This window comes from Vespa crabro, chromosome 9, assembly GCF_910589235.1.
Source record: "Vespa crabro chromosome 9, iyVesCrab1.2, whole genome shotgun sequence".
In the NCBI taxonomy this organism is placed as follows: Eukaryota; Metazoa; Arthropoda; class Insecta; order Hymenoptera; family Vespidae; genus Vespa; species Vespa crabro.
Genome location: NC_060963.1, coordinates 3,240,963 through 3,267,750, shown reverse-complemented (window position 1 = coordinate 3,267,750; position 26,788 = coordinate 3,240,963). Strand labels below are relative to the sequence as shown.

The window sequence follows — 26,788 nt, the reverse complement described above, 5'->3', positions numbered from 1 at the left end:
AAGTTGATACATGTAAAGCCTGATTATTAATCGAAACCTTTTTAAATTTGTTAACACTCACAAAATTTGCTTCGTTCCGATATGTTGCGCGTCGATCTTCTTGCCCTTTTTTCCTTTATCCTTTTTTTTATTAATCGTTAGATTAATAAATCTAACGATTTAAGGGGAAAAAATGATGAAGGACGAAAATAATTTAAAAAAGAAAAGAATTCCAAGTTAATGAAGAAAACAAGAGGGAGTGTATTTATGTATGCATACATGTATATATGTATGTATGTACGTATGTCTGTATGTATGTATGTTGTATAGCTGTATGTATGTATGAATGTATGTATACTTTGCACTCTCGCGTAAACGCATGGCATAACAACAAATATGAATGAGATCCTATTATTCTTAATCGATTGGGGATAATCGAATAAGAGAAAATGATTAAGTACATGAATAAAGACATTTTGTACAAAATACAATGCAAGTAGCGACGTAACAACATTTTGCAATAGTTAAATACAGTATGTATACGTATGTATATAAGAGAGTTGCGGTATTTAAAACCTTATACTCAAATATCTTTCTCTTACAATTTTTTTTTTGTTTTTCTTTTTCTTTACGCGAAATTAGACGCGAATAAACGTCATCGAACAAAATCGTTTGGTCCGTTTCAAAAAATGTTTAATATTTAGAAGGAGTCTTTTTCTAAACGTCATATATATTCGTCGTTTTTTACAACATTGATATTTTCTCAAAGGATTTACATTTATTATATCGAATATTATCCTTTTGTAAGATTTAATGGATAATCGATTAATTGCAAATAATGGAAAATATATTGATAGTTGATCTCTCGTCGAGAACCATAAAAAAAGAAAAAAGAAATATTGAAAAGATAATTAACAAAAAAAAAAAAATAAGTAAATAAATAAGAAAAAAAAAACAGAAACAATTTGATTGACAGCTCTTTTTTGTGGATCATGCTGCCGATATCTTGAATTCCTTCGCAGAACACATCTTTGGATTTTCGATTGGACGGTTTCGAAGTTGTATCGATGTTGTCGAAGAACGTTTTTAAATACTTTTCCATGAATATAAAGAAATAAATAATATAATTTTTTTAATTTTTATTATTATCATCGTTTTCCTTGTTTTTTTTTTCTTCTTTTTATTTTTACGCACGCATATACGTAACGTGAAACATTTATCTCTCAAGTATTCCTGCGTCGATCTTATGACGAATTGAAAGAGGAAAAAAAAAGAGAAAGAAAAAAAGCAAAAATTAAACATATACACGTAAACGCGATAGGAACGATCGTAAATAAAGATTTCTAATCATTTTCTTAATCATTAATATTTGGAAAGGAAGAAAGAAAGAAAGAAAGAAAAAAAAAAAGGAAAAAGGAAAGAAAGGACTCCTCCTCATTATTTTCCATTTCTTTTCTTCGAATCAGGTAACTTTTGCTCTAAACATTTGTTCGTACCTTTTTTAATCGGAAAAAGATATCGGAGTATAATATATTGTCTTAAATGCCACCGATCTGTATAATATGTATATTTTAATGTATTGTATGCGTACCCTACTATTTCTCTGTTTTTTCTTTTTCTTTTCTTTCTCTTTTTTTTGGTTTTCTCTGTTTTTTCTTTTTGCTTCGTTCGCTTTTACGTATCTCCCTTTCGTTTTATTTTTATCAATGGTATATTTTTCATTTGACAAACGTCATTCTTCTCTCAATGCACGTATAAATAAAGACGCGAAATCAGGCGACGTCGTTGAACAACACGATCGTCGATGAAATCGGTCATAACCTGATTATTATTTGCTCGTTTGCTTGCTCTAGCTCATCTGATTACCATATGTTGTATTTAAGATACATATCTCTCGATATTTATGTATGTATATATGTATGTATGTATGTATTTATGTATTTATGTATGTATGTATGTATGTATATGCTCGAATGCGACAAGAGAAGATACGTTTCTTCCTTAAATCGATCGAAAAGCAGATGGTGAAGAAGGGGGAAAGGCGGAGAGGATAGAGAGGGAAGAGAGGGACGACGTTTTCTACATTTATAATATATGATAATGACGGAACAATCACGATGGACGCAATGATTGGCTCATCGTGTATGCGAATTTAATCGCGAGAGTTATGTCAACCTAAGACGTAAGATGTATTTTGTATGTATATACATAGAAAGAAGATAGAAGAAGACGGAAGAAGAAGAAGAAGAAGAAGAAGAAGAAGAAGAAGAAGAAGAAGGAGAAAAGAAGTACACCAAAAAAAAAAGAACAAGAATAAAGATAAAAGCTAAAGATTACAGTGTGGAAAAATAGAGAGGATTAGGATAGTTCTCATATCCTCGAAAGAGAAAACATAATTCCTACGAGGATCGAGTAACACATTCTATGAAGAAAATTTGTTTATCGAAGGAAACGAACTTGTCATATTTTATTTCGTTCGGCCTATCATCATTTAAATATTGGCTTTCGCGAAAGTGAGAAATATGTATACGCGCATTTATTTAAAAACGCGCAATCGTTTAGCGATCTCAAACGGAATAAACTAGCTGCAATATATATTATAATGATTTAAGGATATGGTCTCGTCTTTTGTTTTCAGGGTGAGATATTTGAAGGCACACCCCCACGTTTCATTGTCCAGTCCTATGTAGATAAAATTTATCTCGTAATCTATGCATTACCTACATGATAAAAGTTTTTTATGTTGTTCCATTACGTTCGCACGTACATTAATATCCTGTCCGCGCTCGTCCAAGTATGTTATTTGTTTATTTATTTATTTTTTTATTTTTTATTTTTATTTTTATTTATTTTTTTTTTCTTTTTTCTTTTTTTTTTTTTTTTTTTTTTTTTTTTTTTACTAACATTTAATCAACTTCTCTATAATTCTGCGAATAACCTGATTCTGTTAATGCATTTTTTCTTGTTTTTTTTTCTTTTTTTTTTACGTTTTTCTTTTCTTTTTTCTTTTCTTTTCTTACTTCCATCGTAACACGAGAAACGAATTAATTGCGTTTGTCTACGTCTCTCTCTCTCTCTCTCTCTCTCTCTCTCTCTCTCTCTCTCTTTCTCTCCCTCTTGTTCTTAATCTCTCTTTGTCTCGTGTATACGTGGACGAAATGAAAGACACGTTCGATTCTCAACGAGGACTTGCATTATGTCAATTATTACAAGGAAAAAGCCAACATAGTTATTAACAGAAAGAACTTCGAAATGAGGTGGATCGTCCACACCGTTTGGAAGGTACGGCAACAGGTACGAAAAACATGCAACACGCGTTGGTGATGTACTTTGGTCTGGACGCGATAACATTTTTATAATCGGCCAACATTTATGTATATTCGTTCGCGAATATATTATACAATATTGAAGGAAATATACTTTTTTTTCTTTTTTTTTGTTTTTTTTTTTGCATTTTTTTTTCTCTCTAGATTGAATCTGCATTGCTCACGTACATTGGAACATCAAGATAATACTCTCGTCGATTGTATTAGCACCTGCGAAGAAGTTCCAGCTTTCGCGTAGAAGAATTAGAAGAGGATATATTAAGATTTTCGGAGGAACCTTACTATATATGTGTCTTCCGCTTTTTTTTTTTCTCTCTTTTTGCAAATTCCCATTTCTCGTATCTCCTCGAAACGTAAATAAGTATATTCGGAATAACATCGTTTAGTTTCTGTCATTGTTCATTATTTCTTTTTTTCTTCTTCTTTTTCTTTATCTTTTAATTATTTTCTTCTTAAGGAGATAGATCTCGCATGTTTTTTGCGTCAACGTCGCGAGAACTCTTTTACTTTCTTACCGTTGTCATTTTTATTATTATTATTATTATTATTATTATTATTATTATTATTATTATTATTCTTTATTATATCAGGGTGATCTTAAAAAAATTCTATCGAAGGTTTTCTTTCGCTCTATAATAACATCGGCAACAAAGCCGATCCTTCGTCTCTCCGTCTCTTTCTCTCTCTCTCTCTCTCTCTCTCTCTCTCTCTTTCTCTCTTTCTCTCTCTCTCTATCTATCTATCTATCTATCTATCTATCTTTCTCTCTCCAACGTGAAATGATAGACGAGCTAGAATATGCTTCCCAAAAGATTTTACGATCGATTACCTGCCTGCGTTTATATGCCTCCGGCGAATTCTAGCAGCGATTACATAGCGATGGCAATGGCGGCAGCGGCGGTAATGGCACCAGCACCAGCACCAGCACCAACAGCAGCGGCAGCGATGGCAGGACACATCGAAGTTCATCGAACTTGACGAAGGAATCAGCGAGTCATCGTCGGCCTTCTCTCTCTCTCTCTCTCTCTCTCTCTCTCTTTATATATATATATATATATATGCATATATATATGTATGTATATATATATATATATATATATCCCATAAATGTTTAATCATATTTTATTTTTTATCCTGCACTCGTACATACGATCGGTCGTAATAAAGTTGCATTCGAACGTTCTGATCGCGGAGCTCGTTATCGATACGTCGTCCGAATCCGCGTCAAATATCGTAAGCGGAGAGGAAGAAAAAGAAAAGATGTATTTTTAATATCGGCGGTGTAATAAAGGCAATAGCTCACTTGCCCAAGCCAAACTTCATAAAGATAAGCTCTTTGCCCTTCGAGAGAATATCTCCGCCTGCACTGGCACCTGCCATTTCTGTAAATTTTTGCATTAGATTCGGACCCGTACTCTGCTGCTGTTGTGGCTGTTGCTGTTGTTGTTGGCCTTGCGGAGTGTTCGGTGTGGTTTTGCTTTGAGCAGTTGGAAGGACAGTCGGTATACCCCTCATTGGTTTGCTGCTTGGCTGTGAACTCTGCATCGATGGTCCTTGGTTTTGTTGACCATATCCTTGATTTGGTTGTTGCACCTGCTGCTGCTGTTGCTGCTGCTGCTGTCCCTGTTGTTGTTGTTGCGGTTGTTGATACTGTTGTCCAGCTTGCTGTCCAAAGCCTTGTTGACCTTGTTGCGGGTATCCCTGATTTGGTTGCTGATAATTCTGATTCTGTTGATTTGGCTGTTGTTGATACTGTTGATTCGGCTGTTGCTGACCTTGATAATCGAGCTGCTGTTGCGCTTGCATGTGTTGTCCCGAAGTTTGCATGCCGCCTGGCATGTTACTACCAACGGCTCGATTGCCCACGCCTCCCCTCCCCTTCCCCTGAAAACGAAACGTATTACGTGCTACTGTTCACCAAATTTAACCTTAATAATATTTACAGTGAGCGTAAAATGTTTTTCCACGCTCATTAGAATTTAACATAAACATTTATTTTTCTTTCTTACGTTCCTTACAAGTTTTCGTTAAGCGATCATAATATTATTATTAAAAATCGCTTTAACAAAAATAAATGTATGTAAAACATAACAAAGAAATATCTATACGTTCATGTAAAACTATAATGAGAGTATATAAGAATACTTTTTATACTCAATGTACACGTGTATCTAAGTATAAAATACTTTGATACGTTTGTTTTCTCATTTCTTCTTTCCTCCTCTCTTTAAATACCAATACCTACGAAATTCCTTGTGGTACGCGGGTTCTTCTTTTTCCTAGTTAAATATACATATGTATACATATGAAATTAAAAAACCTAAAAGGAACGGAGATTCAAGGAAGAAGGAGAATAAGTGCTATGTGAATGTGAATGCCATAATATGATGATGTTAATAATGTTGATTGCTCGTCGGATTTGTTGCTGCCGACGATCGTGATGTATTCTGTTGAATACGTGTAAGCGTATGTTTATTATGTTTCGTCATGCTATTAGTGCACATACAATTAAGCATAATAGCGACGCACAGAAGCCGTGATCAAGAAAAAAAGAAAAAAAAAAGAAAAAGAAGAAGAAGAAGAAGAAAAAAAATAGAAAATAAACGGACAAGCTACGCAAATAGAAACATATTTATCCTTAAAACGTTCAAAAATTAATGTGACGATAGATACCCTTTCGAAATTTGACATAATCGTTCGAATGATTATGTAAATGATGAATAATGATGTTTTTTGAGAAAAAAAATTCGATTATGGGATGTTATTTTGAATCAATAAGTGAACCTATCGATCTCGTTAAATCATCAAATTTTTTTTACGATAAAAGCATTTTTTAGTTTCCCATAATTTTAAAGCATAACTATCGAGAGTTCCTTGTCAATTCATGTCAAATTGAAACATAGACTAAATACATATGACCTTTTCCTTCAACTTTATTCTTAAAAGACATGCAATATCACGCAAGCAATTATTTATATAATTTGTTGATATTTAATATAGTCTTGCCACTTGGAAATAACAAAAGTGTTAGATTGAATCAAAAAATTATTAAGGAATTTTCGAAAAAAAAAATATATATATATATCTAATAATTTAATCTGCGATAAAAATTTCGATTCAATATTATTGATTTAAACGATAAAGTAAATATACACACACACGTGCGCGCAAATACACATTTAGAATTGAAATATGAAACGTAAAGATATTTGAACAAATTTTTTGATTTTTTTTTTCTTTTACAAGAAACTCCCCTTAGTCGTGCCTAAAAATGAATTATGCAAAATCAGAAAGTCGGATTATCATACATAAAATTTTAATAAAGTGCATACACAAGGTGGCCCAAGTAAATTGTGTTACACATTATTTTTATCGAAACTATTACAACTATCGACTTGTTCTTTCCTTTTCTTTTCTTTTTTTTTCTCTTCAACATTAAGTTGAAGTGTCAACGTTGCTTTTATTTGTTTCGATGATAATAAAGTGTAACGCTTTAAGCTGGCCACCCTGTATATTATCCTTCGAGTAGAAACGGCATATTAAGCAAAGAAAGAGAGAGAGAGAGAGAACAAGAGAAAAAGAGACGGAATGTTTCGGAAGAGGAGGGCACTCACCTGTTGTTGAAGGTGGGGTGGAAGGGGCCCTTGTTGATGGGCACCCATGACACCACCGCCGGAAGGCAAGTGACTGGGCCCATGCTGATTAGACGTGGTTACAGTCGTATTGCTATGGTGATTCGCTTGTTGGTACGCTAGATGCGGTGGATTGTTTTGTTGTAGTTGATGTTGTTGGTTGTTCATTAGTGGTTGTTGTTGTTGTTGTTGTTGTTGTTGTTGTTGTCTAGAGTCTAAGTGACAGACAGGGACAGACACAGGCACAATGCAGGCATCTAGCAACAGAGAAGAGAACAGAACCGTGTTGTCATTTATGGCTCATTTACTGTTTTTTTTTTGTTGTTGTTGGTCTTTTTTCTTTCTTCTTCTTCTTCTTCTTCTTCTTCTTCTTCTTCTTTTTTCTTTTTTTTTCTTTTTTTTTTTTAGGGTTATCACAATCGCGTTTAAAAAGATTCTGAACCTATGAACGAATTAATGATTCAACGATAAAATATTTTATCGAATGTCAAATCTTCTCCAATTGTTCTCGTTAAGTTAATGTTTGATTTTTAATAAGAAAATGAAATATTGGCCGTAATATTAGATTATAATTAAAATACGAAGAACATTTAGCGAGAAATAATATTTAAATGGAACTTATGCGAAACGAACTTTATGATATGAAGGACGTGCGATCGCAAATATCATCGCAAACGTGATAAATATATATATATAGATTTATATATAGATTTGGAATATAAGACGAATATAGAGAAAGGCAATTAAATGGCCAGCATGACAACACGACACGAACGACAATCATGTGACACGACGACCATCGACCAGTTCAGGCACACAAAGAGACAGACCATGTCGGTATATATGGAGTATAAACGCATTATTTTATAGTACATGATCGTGTTGTATAGAATCCGTTTACAAGTAAATAAAGTGTATACATAATACGTTCGTATAATAGATAGAGAGAATAGGACAGATATGTAGAGAGAAGTACGGAGCTAAAAAAAACTCTCATAGAGCAAAAAGAAACAAAAATGAATATATATATATATATATATATATATATATATATATGTATATATATATATATATAAATAAATATATATTTACATATATATGTGTCTGTGTATATAGTATACTTAAGTAGAGAGAACACTGAAAGCAGCTTAGTGTTTTATTGCGCATAAATATTGCCGTGTGTATGAGACAGCCTATGTTTCCAAGACAATTGATCGATATAAAAATTCAACGATCCAAAGTACAAGTGAAAGATCGTGTCAAATTTCTCTTATCACAAGCTACTACACTCCGCGAATTTGCAATCTAATTTCTTAGCTATAAAGTGCAATTAATGTGCGATCAAACTGTGGAGCCGAAGTCTGAGATTTTCAAAAAAAAAATGTTTTCGAAACAATATTATTACCCGTTAATCTCTCATTTATTAGATATATCTAGATCGTCATAATAATAATAATAATAATAATAATAATAATAATAATAATAATAATAATAATAATAATAATAATAATAATAATAATAATAATAATAAATTATAATAAATAATAATAATAATAATAATACAATTACAATCGCAGCTAGATTGCTTGACGAAATTCGTGTGACCCTTTAGCCTGTCGTCTTGCACATCTAGTTTCGTGTCTTGTGCTGCTTGCCGTTTTTCTAATCTGATTCATAATAAAATTACTTGAACTTAATCGAAAATAAAAAAAAAAGAAAAGATAAGATAAGAAAAGAAAAGAAAAGAAAAGAAAGGAAAAAAATATATATATATTTAACTATTCTATCAAACCGATCTTTTATCGTAATCGTCGGATCGGCATTTAATGTTTAATCGATTATTCATAAAGAAAGCTTTATTCTGCTAATAGAGATAGCATATCGGTGATAAGATTTTTCGAATTGAGAGCAAAAGGAATCAAATCGTGTCGCGATATATTGCGTTACAAGGAGTATAATCAACGTAATAAAAAGTTAATAAAATCGTTTCATAGAATTTTACCTTTATTACGGCGGTGCCCAGTTGGCGGAGGTTCTCGTGGTGGGGGTGGTGGACCCCTCGCACCGGGTCCTTGACTTTGTCCCGGTGGCCTTCTACCTCCTTGAGACGGTTGACCCTGGTTAGATGCTTCTATGAGGAAATTACTTGGCACTAAACCGCGAACTCCGTTAAGTTCGCCCATATAAAATCCATCGGAGTCCATTTCACCATAAACACAAATTTCATTGCCAGCATGAAACGGTAACTCGACTTGCTGCAATAATTGAAGGAGAAGAAAGTTGTTAAATAAAATTGAAATTTTTCGATAATCTTTAGAGAGAGAGAGAGAGAGAGAGAGAGAGAGAGAGAGAGAGAAAGGAGAAAAAAACGAAAATTCAAACTACCGCATCCGGATTAGGTGAAAGTTCCTGTGGATTATAATCGTACATCGCTATCATTTTCTTCATAGGCATACTCGCATAGATATCTCCCCATCTTTCATTAGATCCAGGTCCTCGTCTATTAGGTTGTCCTTGACCACCTTGATTTTGATCTTTTAATTCTTCAACCATATTATGCGGCACGTATCCTCGTCTACCACGACATTCGCCCCAATAAAAACCATCGGCATCCTTTTCACCGTATACCTATACAAAGAAAAGTGGTATTAAAAGTATGATCGATGAAGGATAATTAGAATCCATTATAAGACATTATTTTATCAAAAACCTTGATGGTGTCTCCCTCAGAGAATTGTAATTCTTCCTCGCAGGCATTGGGATTTGGTGACATAGTTGTTGGATCGTAATCGAATAATGCAATGAATCGGCGTACCCTCTTATTCATTTGTTGAACACCACTAGCTGGATGAACGTTACCACCTTGAGCTTGATTTACTCTTGCACCATATATCGGTCCTCTCATCCTTTGATTACCTAAACGATCAAATAATTGAATTTATTCTCTCTCGATACAAACGATTTGAGGTATGCTTATGATATACATATATATATATACCTGTTTGATCGTAATAAGCATCCTGAGGTCTACCAGGTCCTCCCATTCTAACCGATCTATATGCTCCAGGTGGTCCTTGAGGGCCTTGAGGACCATATCGATGATGATGCGGTGACATTCCACGACCTCTTCGAGATGGATCATCCTCTTCGCTATAATTGGCTTCGCTAGCAGAATCCTTTGTGATTTCTGGAACAGCTAAAAGAAATTAGCTAAAGAAAAATTAGCTAGGCGTGGTAAAAAAAAATTGAAAAGAAAAAAAGGAAAGATTAAAACAGACGAAAAAGAGAGTAATGGAGAAAGTGCGAAAAATAGAAGGAGAGAGAGAGATAGAGAGAGAGAGAAAAAGAGAGAAAGGGACAAGTTATCGCAAGGAGGAAAGAGTTTCTCACCCATTTGAGAGATGCTCTGTCCTGGAAATATTTCCTTGTCGGAGAGGTTTTCATCTGTTTCAATGATTACTTGACCATGTACATCGACTCTGGTACCTTGTCTTCTCATGTGCGATGGAACAGGTGCAGTAGGATATCGCTGAGCAACTGCCATACGATGACGGTTCGGATCGTCCTGTTGTATGACGCTTGTTTGTTGTTGTTGTTGTTGTTGTTGTTGTTGGCCTTGATCGAGCATATGTGGGGCACCATGCTGCAAATGAGTACTCGTACCACCCCGAAGAACACTGCAAGGTATCGCTGTAGCACAACTGTCGCCCGATTGACTCTCCCTACTCTTCGTACGGACTGTTATGTGTTTTGGATTCAGCCCCATAAGTTTGTGTATGTCGACCAAAGCGTGATCACCGGTGGGACTGTCAACGTCGGTGACTTTTTTTCCATCGGCATACACCGCGTAACCGGTGACGGCCGAACCGTTTAGGGCAACAGGCTGCCAGGTCACTAGCAAAGTGCCGTCCTGCGGTCCAGCCTCCACCTGTGATTGCGTCATACTGATATCAATTACTAACATACCGTCGAGAAAATAATAAAACGTATCAAAGTGCGTTATTAACCTGGATATCGACCGGAGGATCTGGCAATCCTTTGGGCAATGTCTTAAAATGGACATGACAGGCAAAATTGTTTACCGCTTGTGCATTTTGATCCTCAAAATGTGTTGCTCTTAAATTTTTCGCTTTCACCGTCACCCTGTAAATCGTTGAGGGTGCCAAACCGGTGATCGTATGTCTATAAACTCCTGGCTTCACGGTCCTGACTTCGACGTTATTCACACAAACTACGTGTTGATGATTACTATTACTTGGCAACCATGATATCACAGCGCTTGTTGCTGTTACATTGGATGCTTTTACGGCAGTTGGACCCAAAGCAATATCTTTGCCGATTACCATTGTGCATGCTGCATCCCTTGATGTTCTTCTCGAATGCGTCACTGATCGTACGCTTATTCTGTGGGGCTAAATTAACGAAAATTAAATTGCATTATGCTTGGATTATTCTTTGAAATACCATAAAATATATCTACATGCGAACAAAATTATTTAATATTGTAAATGTTTCCTTTTTACGAACCCTAGTAGAATCAACTCCCTCGACCAATGCCCTCGTTCTTTCAGTAGCTTTGACGGTAACCTTCAGTACACCATCCACGTAGACATGATAGGATTCTAGTTGATGAGGATTTTCAGGAGCGGTCCACCCAATCAGGACACTCTTGTTGAGTTGTCGTTCGAGAGTGAGGTGCTGCGGCGCCGGAACTAGGTCCGAAAACAGGTAGACTTCTTCAGGAGGAAAAAGACAAGACGAGCCTAGCTGTAGCTAGAAACCTTTCACTATCTATCTCTCTAAACGAGCCTAAATCCAGCAAATACTTAACGTCTGTGCAATATTCAGATATGACAGCACCAACATAACAAATCACTTTGTGTGTGCCATATGTTAATTATTAATTTCGAGTATTCTTGTGTAAGCAAAGTATAGATACCTTGTGCATTTTCAATCGTTTTGAAATATGCACTTTTCACGATGCATACAAAATAACGTACAGATATTAAAAAAAAAAAACTTTTTATATATCAAACACAGAAATATAGAAATCTGTCAAGCTTACATATATTGATCTATCTCAAACCGAAATCTATAAATCAGAAAAAAAAAAACTGAGCTTCAAAGAAATTATTTAAATGTGCCGAGTAAAAAAAGAATAAATAAATAAAAAATTAAAGAAAAAAAAAATAAAACCCAATTGTACTAGATTAATTATTTCATCTTTAAATAAATACATATTTACTTTTGAAATGTACACTTTCTATCATTATCAAATGTACCATCAAATATATATATATATATATATATATATATATATATATATATATATATGTATATATATATATATATATATCGAAAGTAATGTGCTAATCGTGTTACACTCAAAGAAAATCTACTTTACATTGAAATGCGCAATGCTACCAGCTCTATCTCATAATAATATTATACAAGCAAAATATTCTATACAAAAATAATTTTATAGAAAATTATGTATATATATATATATATATATATATATATATATATATATATATATATATATATACACAAATAAATATATATCATCACGTATGTATATATTGACATTTTATATGCAATTCTTTTATTGCAAAGCCATAACATTTACAAACCTGGTGGTTCCTGTTCGTCATCTTCCGCAATATTGTCTAATTCAGCATAAGCAGATAACTCAGCTTGTCGATTTCGATTTCCTTCTTCTAAAGCTGCTAATTCTAGATCGATGTCTTGCAGATAGCACTACAACGAAAATAATTTTTTTTGTTTTACAATCTTTTGATCATTCGATTTTTTTCACTAATCATAATAGTCACTATTGATTACCGGTGGTAATATATATATAAAATATATATATATATATATTACCATCTATATATGAGTTCACACACGCACGCATACACGCTCCCGTTCAATTGTACACACATACAGACACAGAGCCAGACACTTGAGTATATATACGTGAGTCTCACATTGCTCACTTGTGGAATATTCGTTGAAGCAGAATCATCGACGTCTCTAAGGCCGAGGACAGCTTGATGAAATTCCAACAGATCTTCACCAATTAACTTTTGTACAAAGTTAGCGGGTACGAGACCACGCCTTCCATCGAGAGTTTCAGCGTCAAGGAAACCATCATCGTCTGGTTGACTCCAAACAAGAAGATAATCCCCACCCTGTACGGGTAACTCAGCTTCTGGATTTTCATTAGGCGAATGCTGAAAGGGCTCATAAGTGAAGCGAGCTATGTAAACGTAGCATCTACCCTTGCCAGGTATATCCAACATGTCGACTTGACCTTCAGATACTATATTTTCATTGGTCAATCTATCTAAAGGATTAGTAAGTATACCAGTAGGGATTTTTGGCATTTGTCTTGGACCAAGAAAATGGTGGCCCGTTGTGCTTGTCGCCGTTGGCGAACTAGCTCGCAAACTTTGTTGTATTTGTTGAATAATCGCTTGTTGTTGCAATTGATTGGCTTGCGATTGAGCAGAAAGTTGTTGCATCGCTTGTAAAGGATCTCCTATTGCTTGTAACAAGTTTCCCGATGTAGTACCTATGAGAAATCGCATAAAACGTCCTGGTTAATGTGAATTACGATTTATTCGAAATATGAAAATAATTCAATGTAAGAACGATGAAAAAGGACTACTCACCCGAGCCGACGCTCGAGGTGCCGAAAGCATTGGTCCCGACAGTAGAATAAGTCAAGCCGCTTGTAGCATAGCTACTTTGAGCGCTCGAATAAGGAAGAACGGTTTGAGAAACGCTCGTAAGCGGCCCTAACGTTGAATGGAAGGATGCCGTCGAATATGGTGCCAACGTTGACAAGGTAGTTTGCGTGATATTCGACGGCGGAACCGAATAATTAAGGTGAGACAGTTGAGGATTAAAAGAAGCTCCTGAACTGTATGTTCCATTGGGATGCGTCGACATTGATAAATTAGGATACGTCGTAGACTGTTAACAATCGTATAAAGAATTCCTCTTTTTTTCTGAACATTTCACATATTTTTCTCAAGATAAATCAATAACTTACCTGTTGAGAACCATGCTGGCTGCCATTTAATTGATAACTTTGCGCAGTCTGAGTTGGCTGCGTATAATGAGGTATCACACTTTGATTCGACGCTGTCAGGTACGAAGTCGAACTCGGATGTTGTTGCTGTTGAAGCGGTTGCTGATAAGTTTGCGTATGCGGATAACTCTCTTGATACTGATTACTTGTGAAGTGTGTGTGCGCTTGTTGCTTTTGTTGGGAGGGCAAAGCTCCCTGAGGATGAGAACTCGACAAATCCGATTGTTGTTGATATTGCTGGAGTTTTTGTTGAAAAGCAGGCTGCGACTGACTAGTAGAGAGAGACGGTGCTGGAGGTATTGGTTCGCTATAATGATACGGTGGCCCGTTTGGCGTCAACGGCGGACAACCAGGCATCATTGGCGTCAATGGCATGGGCGATCCTGCATACTGCATTATGCGAATAAAACGTGTTACAAATTAAATTTAGAAATTATCTATTATTAATAAGAGAATCCAGTTGAGGTACAACCGGGACACATATAGAAAGTGTGTAGTTAATAAATACAGTTACACTGAATGCGATTAGTCTGCGTACATGGCTCATTTGCGTGGGCATCCCCAGATTAAGAGCATGTGGATGAGGAGGGTGCTGATGTTGGCCCAAATTAGGAAGGTTCTCCGAACTGGATCGAAGAATACTTTGCGTGGCCGAAGGTTGCTGTGTAGTTATAGTTCCTCGAGCATGATCCAAGTCGTGTAACATTCTGCCGGCACTAATTTTATTTTTATTTTTATCATTAATCGTTTAATCGTTGAACGAATAAACCAACGTAATAAGTACAAAAAGAAAAGAACGGTATAGATAGATCTACGTATACTATTATCGTGTACACGTAAAATTTGCTTTATGTACCTGCTACTGTCTTGTTCAATCTTTGCAATAATTCTATCAATTTCAGAGCCAGCCGGAGGCCAAGTGGATGTTGGTATTCCAGATGTAACATGACCAACACCTGGGCCACGAGTTCGAGCCCTTCTTAAACTCGTCAATTCCAGCGATAATTCCTCATGCTTGACCATCTGCAATTCAGTTTTTTTCTCCAACTCTCTGATTTTCGACTGTAGTGCTTCGACTGATTCTGGTCCTTGGTATCGACCTGCTATCTTTTCACGTAATTGATTCTGTGCTTCCCCGTATTGTCGTTCCAAATCTGTCCTCCGAGCTTCGGTTTCTCGCATTTGCTAAACAAAGTATATACCTACGTTTATATATATATATATATATATATATATATATATATATATATATATATATTTCGAAAAGATTTCTTTTTTCTTTTCATCTTCTAATAAATAGATTTCTATGTTCAAAATATCGATCGATGATAATTACTTTTAAATCGATATAAATTTACAAAGAAAAAATATTAAAAATATGCTTAATCGTGCATCATGCGTTGTGCTAACGATTTGACGTTATCAAATATTTTCAGAGTTGATGCAACATCGATAGATGCAGAATGGACACGTGAAAGGTCGGTCGAATGGTCGGCACATATGTACATGTATGTAACATTACCACATCAGAGAACGTCCTAAAATCGCGAAAAGAAGAGGGGGAAAAGAGAGAGAGAGAGAGAGAAAGAGAGAGAGAGGAGAACGAGTGGAGAGGGGATAGGGGAAGGAAGAGAAGCTTTGGCTCGATTTCCGTCGAGTACAAGGCTGGACTCGTAACCGCTTTTAATAACCCGGAGCGACGTCTAGTTGGGAATGTGATGCAAAACGGAAATCGTTCGTGCGATATTAATAATGAAAGAAGGAGAAGGAGAAGGAGGAGGAGGAGGAAGAGAAGGAGGAGGAAGAAGAGGAGGAGGAGAAGGATAAAGGAATGGGGGAGGAAGAGGTGGCTTTGTACTCAGAATGCCTGCGGCTAGAGAAACACAAACTTACGTGTGACATAATCTCGGATAGTCGTGTACGATGTTGTCAAATCGTGAGATCATCAAATCTTAAGGGTTGGAAAAAAGAAGGAAGTGGGAGTAGGGGTTGAAAATTCTTTATCGCTATATTTTTTTACGTTACTGTGATTTACTTTGTTAGAAACATAATGGTACATGTATTTATAGGTCTCGTGACCTTAGTCTAAAACTCTAACATCTTATTTTACATAGATACATATATATATATATATTACATATATGATATAATACGTATTTATCATATGATACACACACACATACAAACATATATATATATATATATATCATATGTGTATAATATGTATATATACTTATAGATCGGATGCTTGAGAAAAGAGACGTACTGACCGGAAAAGGAAGAAGAAGAAGAAGAATAAGAAGAAAAGAAATAAAAAAGTGCAGGAAGAGAATTACCTCGAGGATGGACTCGAGAACTGGGTCCTGCATGATCGCGGAGGTGGTAGCCCCGACAGCAGATCCGGTAGCCTGCAGCTGCGGAGCCTGAGGTGCCGTGGAAGCGCCACCTCCAACGCCACAGCACTGCAACATTTCTGAAGTCTGAGACCCTTGTCCGTCGTTATCACGGCTAGTCCCTATCGATCTAGCATGTATCTCTAGCTATCTTAATTAATTGCCGGCTTGCAACAGCGCCTGCCACTTTCTACTCGCTAGCGAGTATGTATGTACATACTTTGTTTTTCACATGCGATTTCAAAGATGCCAAACTAAAATGACTTTAATACGTTCTCATGGATGAAGATCCTTTGTTTTGTTCTTCAAACTTTCTTTATCTTAACGAAAAAAAAAAAAGATTTTATCGTTATACTCTTTCCCTTTTTGTATTTTTATATATACAGTATATATATATTTTTTCTTTTTTCTTTTTGTTAACTTTCGTATTCTCTCCACCCTTCTCTTTCTACATTTCAACTCTCTTTTAACCTTTATTATTATTATTATTATTATTATTATTATTATTATTATTATTATTATTATTATTATTATTATTATTATTGTTATTATTATTTTTATCATCATTATTGGTCCACGTGTATCTATCCAGAGTTTTATCAAGATGTAATATATAAATAACTGTCAATCGAGTCGCGCACAATCACTGCAAAGATCCCTCGCGTAAGCTCGCACAACCCTCTCAATGCCGTTTTAAACGAACCAACCCCTTAGCGTATTAACGCGATATAAAGTGAATTCCAAGAATTTCGAGGAAAAAAAATCTGCTTCGATCGTTGGCAACAGGTTTTTCGTAGGTGTAATTCGATTGATTACGAATTAACCCCTATTGACTTCAATTCATTCTCCTAATCTTTTGAATAATACAATTCATAATATAGAGAGACACGAATATCTTCGGTATTGAATACTCGTCACACATGTATATCACATTTTGGATTATATTCTTTTTCTTTTCTTCTTTTCTTTTTTTATTTTTATTTTTATTTATTTTTCTTTTTTTTTCATTATTATTATTTTTTTTAACTCTGCGATTACGTACGAAGCAGCAGCAACAAAATAAGGACAAATAGAAGAATAAAAATAAGAAGAAGAAGAAGAAGAAGAAGAAGAAGTAAAAATATTTAAAGCCAGAATAAGCGTCGATAAAAAGAAGATTCATTTCGTTCGGTCTCTCGCTTCGGCCTACTAAACGCAGATAAAACGAGACTACCACAATACTTACATGCATCTCTACTCGTTATTCTTCCATCCGATGATTTTTCTTTGAATGCGCCTTACGCGTTAAGGCTTATCTACATTTAATTATTGTCGACTGTAGTGTATCCCTTCCTCCCTGTTGCCGGACAACCTAATAATTGGTTTTTTCTATTTTTTTATCAACGTTTGCACAAACCCTATCCAAATAAAATAATATGTGATAATCGTTTGTACAAATATCCCGATAATACGAGCTTTCATTGTTTTTATATTACAGTACAAATAATATTTCGTAGAATGAGGAAAAAAGTTTTATAATTCGATCGAGTGAATTATCGAAAAAAAAAAAAATATAATAGTAATAAAAAAGAAATGCAAAAAAATTGAGAAAAAAAGAGAGAGAGAGAGAGAGAGAGAGAGGGAGGGAGAAAGAGAGAAAGAAAATACACGCGTTCGTTCGTTTCGTCCACATCAACGGCGTTTAAATCGCCTTTCGAATTATCGATTTTATTCTTACTCGGTGCGTCACACGATTCTTATTGCCACTGATTATCCTATCTCGTTATAACTACGACGTTCGAAGAATATCTTACAGTTTTGTGTCGAACCTTCCGAGATTATTCGTCTTCGGTAAGAGAGAGAGAGAGAGAGAAAGAAAGACAGAAAAAAAGAAAAAAAAGAAAGAATGAGAGAGAAAGAGAGAGAGAGAGAGGGAGAGAGATAAATAGACGAAAAAAAAGTAGCTCTTGAATCGATCTAATCTGGCCAAGTGGAAAAGTCGACGAATTTAATAGGCAAAAACTGTTCTCTCTGCTCGAGACTTTAGTCTTTCATTTTTTCTTCTGTTATCTCTTTTATTCTTTTTTTATTTTTCCTTTTTTTATTTTTTTTTTTTTTTTTTTTAATGACTAGTGACGTAATAGACACTATAAATTGTGAAATATCTTCACGGTGAGACAAGCTCGACCACGCTTGAATTTTATCGGTTTGTCTCGTATTCTTTTTTCTCTTTTTTACCGTTTATTTTTATTCTCTTTTATTTGTTAATTAACGACGTTCGAAAAGTGATTAAAAGTGATTAAGAACGAAACGAACGCAATGGCATTTTTTCTCGATATAATAATGATCGTTAATGATAGGTCGTCCAGGAAGTTTTCGGAACTGCATCCGACCCACGCAAGTACGCACGCAAGCACGCACGCACGCAAGTATGCACGCAAGTGTGCACGCACGCACATGCACACACGCGCGCAAGCACCGTTTCTCACAAAGCGACGATTCTTCTGAGAAATCGATATTGCGATTCCGGATGATATTCGGTGACATACGATAAGAGATAATAAAGAGGAGAAATAACCAATGAGACCTTTCCTGCCACTAATCGAAACTTTTCTCTTAGCGTTTGAATGAAAGTAAAAAAGAAAAGAAAAAGAAAAGAAAAGGAAAAGAGAAAACCGCGAACGAATTTATAGCGGGTAATTTTTAGATAGACTAAAGTATAATGCGATAAAAAATTCGTTAAAAATAAAATGAAGAATTATAATAATAATAATAATAATAATAATAATAATAATAATAATAATGATGATGATGATGATGATGATGATGATGATGATGATGATGATGATGATGATGATGATGATAAAAACAATAGTAATAATAATAATAATAATAATAATAATAATAATTAAAATATCTAGCGTGAAGAGGGAAAACTAAGAGAGATTGTCGGAACGTGATTTGAGACTAAAAGATGGAGAGAACGAATGAAAAAAAGAGAAGAAGAAGAAGAAGGTGGTGGGAGATGGATGGATGGTTAGATGAATAGGTGGATCGAGAGTGTACGAAAGAATTGTGAAGGAAAATTTAATGAAAAAGAGAATAAAAGTAATAAGTAAAAAAGAAACGAATGAAAGAACGAAAGAAAAAGAAAAAGAAAAAGAAAAAGAATTACAAACGAGAAAAAAAGATTACAATCGAGTTACGATAACTCGACAATAATTATATACGATTCTAGTAACGATAATTAGAATTGTAACGATAGGAAAGAGATTCATGTGTGATAGATTAAAGATCGGGGACACGACAAAAGATTGGTACGGCACTGCTTATTGATCTCACTACCAAAGAGATACGTGTAGAGTGTACGCGTAATGCAGGCGGTGCGCGCGAGGACGCGCCAGCTGAACGGCGGAGGTTGAACGTAGAGTGCGCGCGTTGTGTCCACGTTTTAAAATCGTAAAACCGTCATTGTCATCGGTCATCCACGAGAGTTAGGATGGATCGAAAAGAAAGGACGAAAAGAAATGAACTATCAGCCAAAACGAAAATATACGAGAAAGGGATAAGGAGAATGATAGCGACAGTGGGGATTGGTGGTGATGGTGTCGGCGAAGCCAAGTGCCAACACTACGATATAGTAGAAGCAACCCTCCATCGTTTCCTCCGCCGTTACCTCCGCCAATTCCACCGCCATACTGACTGATTTACCCTCGGTCTCGGACACGTCTCGAGTTCGCCGCCGTCGTCGAGACTGTCGCGTCGCCACGCACAGTGGAGCAACGAAACGCCAGCGCTCGCTCGCTCGTTCGTTCGTTCGTTCGGTGCTGCTGAAAGACCCGAACAACCCCTGAGCGACGTTCGATAAACGCGCGCGCTTTATCAGAAAATATTCCTTAGCTCATTTTTAAAGAGCTATGATTTAAACCCATCAATGCGAGAATCACTGGGACCATATTCCAAGGAAGATATAACATCGAGCAATCTTATTTCTCACCCCCGGTATATACGTGGTATATGTATTCCCATAAGAAAGTTGGCACACTTATTTTCAATCCTCATTTCGTAGCTTCTTTCCGTTTCTTCACCCTTACCATCTTTGCTCTTTTCACGACGACGGCGGCGGCGACGGCAACGGCGACGGCGACGGCGACAGCGACGACAATGACGACGACGACGACGACGACGACGAAGACGACGACGAAGATAACAACGACGAATCGACAACGACAACGGCACGCGAGAACACACGACACAGCACGCACACAACACGCATATGCAGCACAGACGAGGAGACACTTACGATGACCGTATCGGAAGGATAGTGGCAGGCCAGGACTGCTGCTGCTGCTGGTGCTGCTGCTACTGCTACTGCTACTGCTGCCAACGAGCAAACTCCTCGGAACTCGCGAGCTTTTTCGCTCGCCTATCTCATCGTCCGTACACCCCCAAGATCTCTGTTCGAGCGTGGAAAGCAAGCGGGAGGGTGGGCGGTCAGGACCGCTGGAAAACGGCGAAGGAGGAGGAGGAGGAGGTGGTGGAGGTGGAGGAGGAGGTGGAAGAGAAGAAAGAGGAGGAGGAGGAGGAGAAGAAAGGGGAGGAGGAGGAGGAGAAGAAAGGGGAGGAGGAGGAGGAGGAGGAGGAGGAAGTGCTCCCTCGCCGACGGATCGCGGGAGAGAAAAGGTGGGGGATCGCTCGTTCTCGTCGTCACTACACTGTCGAGAGGGGTGACTAGTGGAAAAGCGAAAGAGGGGCGTCGACGAGCATGGATATGGGTCACTCGGCGATCGATGCCGATAGAGAGTGTCGCTGCGTTCTTCGAACTCCCTTTCGATCCCTTACGTCATTTTTTCTTTCTCTCTTCCTCTATTTCTTTTATCTCAATTTCCTTTCCCTCTGCCCTCCCCCCTCCATCCTCTCTCAACGCCCTCACAACTTTCGCACTTCCTTGTGCATTAATTTTCCTTTATCCTTTTTTCCTTTTTCAAAAGTATCATCAAATAAAACTAAATAGAAGCTTTGCTTTTCATTCCTTTCTCATTGTTAGCCCCCTCCCTTCAAATATGGCGGTGATACTTTATCATCACGTTTTAGTTTCATAAACGTGCGACATCCGGCTGGTCTACTGACTTAACAGAGTGCTTCCGTACGCATCTACACGAGGGTGTAGCTTTCACAAAAGACCAATCAATACGCGCGAGACGATCTACCGATATCTCGCCCTCGCCATTACCCTCTCGCTACCCTCGTCCTCGATCTCTCTCTCTCTCTCTCTTACATATACACACGCATACACGTGCGCGCGCTTACACAGCTACCTAGCGGTGCTATTGGTCTGTTTCCCCCTCTCTATTTCCTACTTTTTCACCCTACTCTTACTCTACCACCCATTTTCACAACCTATTCTTTCTCTCTCTCTCTCTCTCTCTCTCTCTCTCTCTCTCTCTCTCTCTCTCTCTCTCTCTCTCTCTCTTTCTCTTCTTCCCGTTCCAATCTCTTCCCTTTTTCCCGAAATATCATTCTTTCTTTCATACATCCTTTGCAGCAAGAGAATCGCTGCGAAATGAGAGACGTGATACGAGAATAAGTGCCGACGAGTCACTAAACCTATCGCCGATAATAATTAAGAGGTAGACGAAAATTCATTAGTCGACGAATTCCTTCTCGTTCTTCTCCCCCGTTGGCCCATTTGTTATCTCGTTCATCGTAGTAATTCGGAATAATCGTTGTTGAGAAAGTCAGGGCCGTATATTATTTTCAGATATATATATATATATGCTTCGTATAAATAATTTTTATCATATTTTAAAAATATTTTCTATTTTGTCATATATTATAGATTTTTAATTATGAATTACCTTGATAATGATCGTATTTAAAAACGAATCGGGTTTACTTTTGCGTATAACCGTGGAACGTGCTTTTCGAGAAGCGGCACACGATTTCCCATGGCTAGGGAAAATAGGGGAAAAAAGAGAGAACGATGTTCTAATTACGGCACTGCTTCGGGCGCAGGCGTTTCGATGATCCGACGACGTCACAAGTTTCTCCCTTTCTCTCTCTCTCTTTCTCTCTTGTTCTTACGCACACACACATACAGGTATAGTCTGTTATACGCTTATCAATGAACGTACGACGCCTACGGCAAATACCTGTTCCCTCTAGTGGTGAACCGGTCGACCCACCCGTTAGCCTTGTCACTACTCTCGATTCCCGTAGCACCCTTGCTTTTCTTCCTTCTTTCTTCTTTTCTTTTTCTCTTTCGTCATCATTGTTTTCACGTATACGACAATACGAATCACGATGCCTTCTGAACTTTCAACCAATGATCGACGATGAATCAAGCTTAGTCAATGTACGTACTACTCACCTATCTACCTACCTACCTACCTACCTAACTACATACCTACATATATAGGTATGTAGGTAGGTAGTTACTCGTCATACATACAATCATCCATAGACACACACTCACATACTTATGTCTTGTTATTAAAGTGCCGTTGATTCTGTCATCACAGCACGCATCTTTCCCATTCACCATTTCGATTCGAGCTAAAATCGATCGCAGTCGCTTTTAAGTACATATGTATATATAGATATATCCTAAGAACGCTAGTATTCCTATTTAAAGATTTTTATTATATATAAAATCTCTTATACGCGCTCGCGCGTTATTTGCATTTTTCTTTGTCTTTTTCCTCTTTTTTTTTCCCTCTTTTTTTTTCTCAAATAACATCTCGATTCTAATCTCTTTCTATCTCTTTCTCTCTCTAGAGTTAGGCAAAATATTAATCTTATCTAATTGGAAATCTGGTAAAAATGATTAATAAGAAAAAAAAAAGAAAAGAAAAAAGAAACGAACAAACGAATCGTTATCGATCGTGTAATTTTCAGATTTTCTTTTTTTTTTCGCATTTTGAGAAACATCTTTTATTTGTTCAAACCTGTCGTTTTATCTTTCTCTCTTTCTCTTCCTCTTTCCCTTAACGATATATACAATGGCTTTGGTTCGGATTATGTAAGAAGAAATAAAGAAGAAAAGAAAGGGTAGAAGGGAGGAACAACTAAACATGAACAGAGACGTAAGATACGTACATACACACACACACACATACAAATGATTTTTATCGATGAACTTTATACGCTATCTTTATCCATCGAATCGTCGTGAAACTAATATTGTTAGGTCATTTCATTTTATCGACAACAATGGTACTCAATCAATTTGCTGATAACCGTAAATGAACCGTAACATGCACGATTTTACTTTTTTCGATAGCTTAATTTCAGAACAATTATCTCGATAGCTTATTATCGGTCCGATAATTATTCGAGAAACGTCGCATAGTATGAGAATCTCTCGCAAGTGAAAAAAGTGTTGTGCGTTAATAGGATTTGTATCATCAATTAGAATTTTTTTTCTTTTCTTTTTTTCCTTTTTTTCTTCTTCTTTTTTTTTTTATAGATATAAAATAATTTTCCTTTCGTTCCTTTTTTTCTCTTTTCTTTTTTTCCATATTTTACTAATAAATTTCACGTCTATTCATCAGATGATACTTTGTACTAAAATTTTTCATTGAATTTATATCTCTAACCTTCCTCATCTGTCTATCTATTTATTTATTTATTTCTATTTTTCTTTCTTTTGGTTTGATTTTGTTTTGTCTTCTTTTTTGTTTTTTTTTTCTTTTCTTCTTCTTTTTTTTTTTTTTTATAATTTATTACTTGACCATTTTATAAATATTCTGACAGAAAGACTAAACGACAAACTAGTACAACTTTTGACTTATGACAATATAAAAATATTTGTACGATTAGAAGGAATATATATCTATACTCCGTTGAATGAATCACGCTAATAGAAATAAACAAAATATTCGCGTGGTAAGCACGTGATAGATGCGATGGATACCAGCTATTGGTTTTCAAACGATAGTCAATTGTAAAATTCAGGAGCGAAAATAAATGGTTCATAATTATGCTAGTTTCGATTTTTCAGACTTAGAAGTCGAATGAGACGGATTATTGACAGATTGTTGATGGTGTAGGATCTGAATACGTTCCTGGTCCCGATCACGCGTGTTTTTTTTTATTTCTATTGACTCAACTTATTGAATGGAGTATATTTAAATAATGTATCAAATATAATATATGTATTCAAATATATTACCTCGTAGAATGTTTATTCTTTCTTGCAGGTTAAACATTTATGGGGCTTCCGTCGATGGTAAAGAAGGAAATAGATCATTTGTTATTTTGCCAGTGATCATTTGTTGTGTCTATAACGATTATTGCAAAGGTATATATGATTTTTATTTTATTATTATTAATTATTTAGTATGCGAATCAGACGGATTGTCCTGAAAAATATTTAAATACTTTTAATAGTTCGTGTTTATGAAATTTTTCTTTTATTCTTTCTTCCTCCCTTACCCTTTATCCCCTTCCTCCGTTCATTTACATATCCTTCACTTAATCTTGTAATTTGTAATTTATGAACAATAACTTTTCATTGATAATTTTAATAATTGTATTAATGCAATTATATGAATTATTTTGTAAAAGTATATATACTGTTTAAATATTTGTTCGAGCGATTAATACGAACGATAATATTTTTCTAGGATGAAACTCGGACATACGATCGAGGATTCAAGAAAAAAGTATCCCGAACTTACGGAAGAACTTTTGGAAAAGTTGAAAGAATGGTTACAACAATGCAATCTTTCTGATGTTCCACAAGAGCAATTGGCAATCTTTGCACAGAGTTGTTATTTTCAAACGGATGCTACATTACGATGCATGGAGACTTATTACAGAATAAGAACAAGCACTCCGGAATTTTTTAGCAATCGTGATATCAAATTAGATAACTTGCAATGTTCCCTGAAAGTACTGTAAGCTTTATTTGCCTCTTCTTCTTTTTTTTTATCTTTTTTCTTTTTTTTTTACTTTACCACGGCTGAAAGAGAAAATATAACTTTTATTATATTCATCGTAAATATATTTTACGCCTTTCACTATTACTAATACACTTTGTACTTACGATAAATTATAGAATAAGATATTTTTTTAGATATAACAATTTTATTGAAAATTGGTTAGATATTTATAAATATTTTTACGTGACATTTCTACTGTGATACTCGTAATGTTGGTTACGTGCTAACAATATATTATATATATTATATATGTATATATGTATTGTAAAATTCTTTAGGCTTTCTCTTCATGCACGAACATAACGGGTGCATTGAACTCTAGTCGTACATAAATACATATTATATGTCATATATGTACACCTATATAAAATGAGATAATTAAAACATTTCATTATGTTATAGGGAATTTGTAATACTACCTGTACCGGATCCCAATGGATATAATATAATTTTTCATCGACTGGCAGACACTAAAGCAAGTAAATATTTCTTGAATGATGCTATAAAATTAATGATGATGACCGTGGATGAGAATCTTTACAACTATGGCTGTTCACCCGGTTATATTTTTCTTTTCGACATGGCCGGTGTTAATATAGCCCATTTAACGAGAATATCCATTGGCAGTATTCGAAAATTATTTGAATATGTGCAAGAGGGAATGCCGGTTAGATTGAAGGCTATTCACGTAATAAATGTCGTTGGTTTTATGGATAAAATTCTTTCAATCCTGAAGCCATTTATGAATAGCGAAATCCTTGAAATGGTAAAGGTTTACGAATAGAAATGTATTTTTTTTTTTTTTTTTTTTTTTTTTTTAAAGGCCAATTAATATATCGCTGAAACAATTATTTTTTACAGTTACATTTACATACCGGCGAGATATCGGAAATTTACAAATATATACCACCTATGTGCCTTCCAAAAGATTATGGAGGTGAATTGGACTGCATCAAAGTACTTCATGGTAATTCGAATAATATCGAGCATCAACATTTATAATATTTTATAATCCATAAATAATATTATTCAATAATATATACGTATCCTTATTTACATATATACGTATGTACGTATTTGTTTAGGGGAACATTTACGTAAGCTGGAACAATTGAGAGATTATTTCCATGAGGAAGAGACTATACGTCAGAACTATAATACATCGATGAAAAAAGAAAATTAAATTATGATGTTACAATGGGTTTTTAATAAAGACTATAAAAAAAAAAAAAAAAAAAGAGAAAGAAAGAAAAAAAATTGTACCCAAGAAATTTTTTATCATCGAAGACAATTGTTAATCAAAGACTGTACTAATATATAAATAGGATAAACGATCTCATATTTTAACTCGTCGTTTTTTATATTTTTGTTCATTATTTATATATATGTGTGTGATTCGTAATCCGCTTAATAAACGTTTGCACTTGCGCTTTAA

At 35.5% G+C, this 26,788-nt stretch overlaps 2 protein-coding genes across 25 annotated transcripts; one reads left to right on the top strand and one right to left on the bottom strand.

Annotated features, from left to right (window-relative positions):
- Window positions 1-529: 529 nt before the first annotated feature.
- Window positions 530-20,849, bottom strand: LOC124427122 (RIMS-binding protein 2). 16 transcript variants are annotated; one of them, XM_046969654.1, is made up of 18 exons: window positions 20,712-20,848; window positions 17,655-17,780; window positions 16,373-16,498; window positions 14,893-15,221; window positions 14,575-14,752; window positions 13,998-14,426; window positions 13,615-13,918; window positions 12,928-13,514; window positions 12,571-12,697; window positions 11,465-11,673; window positions 10,945-11,349; window positions 10,328-10,865; window positions 9,936-10,133; window positions 9,648-9,853; window positions 9,323-9,565; window positions 8,940-9,192; window positions 6,920-7,194; window positions 530-5,189 (listed from the first exon to the last, which is right to left on the bottom strand). In XM_046969654.1, exons 2-18 carry the CDS (start codon window positions 17,658-17,660, stop codon window positions 4,605-4,607), a joined length of 4,998 nt encoding a protein of 1,665 aa, XP_046825610.1. In that variant the 5' UTR covers window positions 17,661-17,780; window positions 20,712-20,848; the 3' UTR covers window positions 530-4,604. The 16 variants fall into 16 exon arrangements, with proteins under 16 accessions (XP_046825610.1, XP_046825609.1, XP_046825608.1 ...); XM_046969653.1 differs by lacking the exon at window positions 20,712-20,848 and adding an exon at window positions 20,503-20,639; XM_046969652.1 differs by lacking the exon at window positions 20,712-20,848 and adding an exon at window positions 20,120-20,256.
- Window positions 17,954-26,700, top strand: LOC124427123 (alpha-tocopherol transfer protein-like). 9 transcript variants are annotated; one of them, XM_046969667.1, is made up of 7 exons: window positions 21,875-22,763; window positions 24,610-24,710; window positions 25,036-25,308; window positions 25,756-25,832; window positions 25,953-26,119; window positions 26,215-26,320; window positions 26,439-26,700. In XM_046969667.1, the coding sequence occupies exons 3-7, from the start codon at window positions 25,037-25,039 to the stop codon at window positions 26,534-26,536; spliced, it is 720 nt and encodes a 239-aa protein (XP_046825623.1). In that variant the 5' UTR covers window positions 21,875-22,763; window positions 24,610-24,710; window position 25,036; the 3' UTR covers window positions 26,537-26,700. The 9 variants fall into 9 exon arrangements, with proteins under 9 accessions (XP_046825622.1, XP_046825617.1, XP_046825623.1 ...); XM_046969660.1 differs by adding an exon at window positions 23,438-23,493 and having other exon boundaries at window positions 21,882-22,763; window positions 25,756-26,119; XM_046969659.1 differs by adding an exon at window positions 23,435-23,493 and having other exon boundaries at window positions 21,882-22,763; window positions 25,756-26,119.
- Window positions 26,701-26,788: the final 88 nt, after the last annotated feature.

Excerpts from the sequence above, each read along its gene's own strand:
- LOC124427122 (XM_046969647.1), bottom strand. The coding sequence starts at position 16,507 with ATGTTGCAGTGCTGTGGCGTTGGAGGTGGCGCTTCCACGGCACCTCAG. Across the intron at positions 12,698-12,927 it reads ATATTCCACAAGTGAGCAAT|TGCTATCTGCAAGACATCGA; the intron begins GTGAGACTCACG and ends TTTTCGTTGTAG. Across the intron at positions 9,854-9,935 it reads TGCTTATTACGATCAAACAG|GTAATCAAAGGATGAGAGGA; the intron begins GTATATATATAT and ends TTGATCGTTTAG.
- LOC124427123 (XM_046969666.1), top strand. The coding sequence starts at position 25,037 with ATGAAACTCGGACATACGATCGAGGATTCAAGAAAAAAGTATCCCGAA. Across the intron at positions 26,120-26,214 it reads ATAGCGAAATCCTTGAAATG|TTACATTTACATACCGGCGA; the intron begins GTAAAGGTTTAC and ends TATTTTTTACAG. Across the intron at positions 26,321-26,438 it reads CTGCATCAAAGTACTTCATG|GGGAACATTTACGTAAGCTG; the intron begins GTAATTCGAATA and ends GTATTTGTTTAG.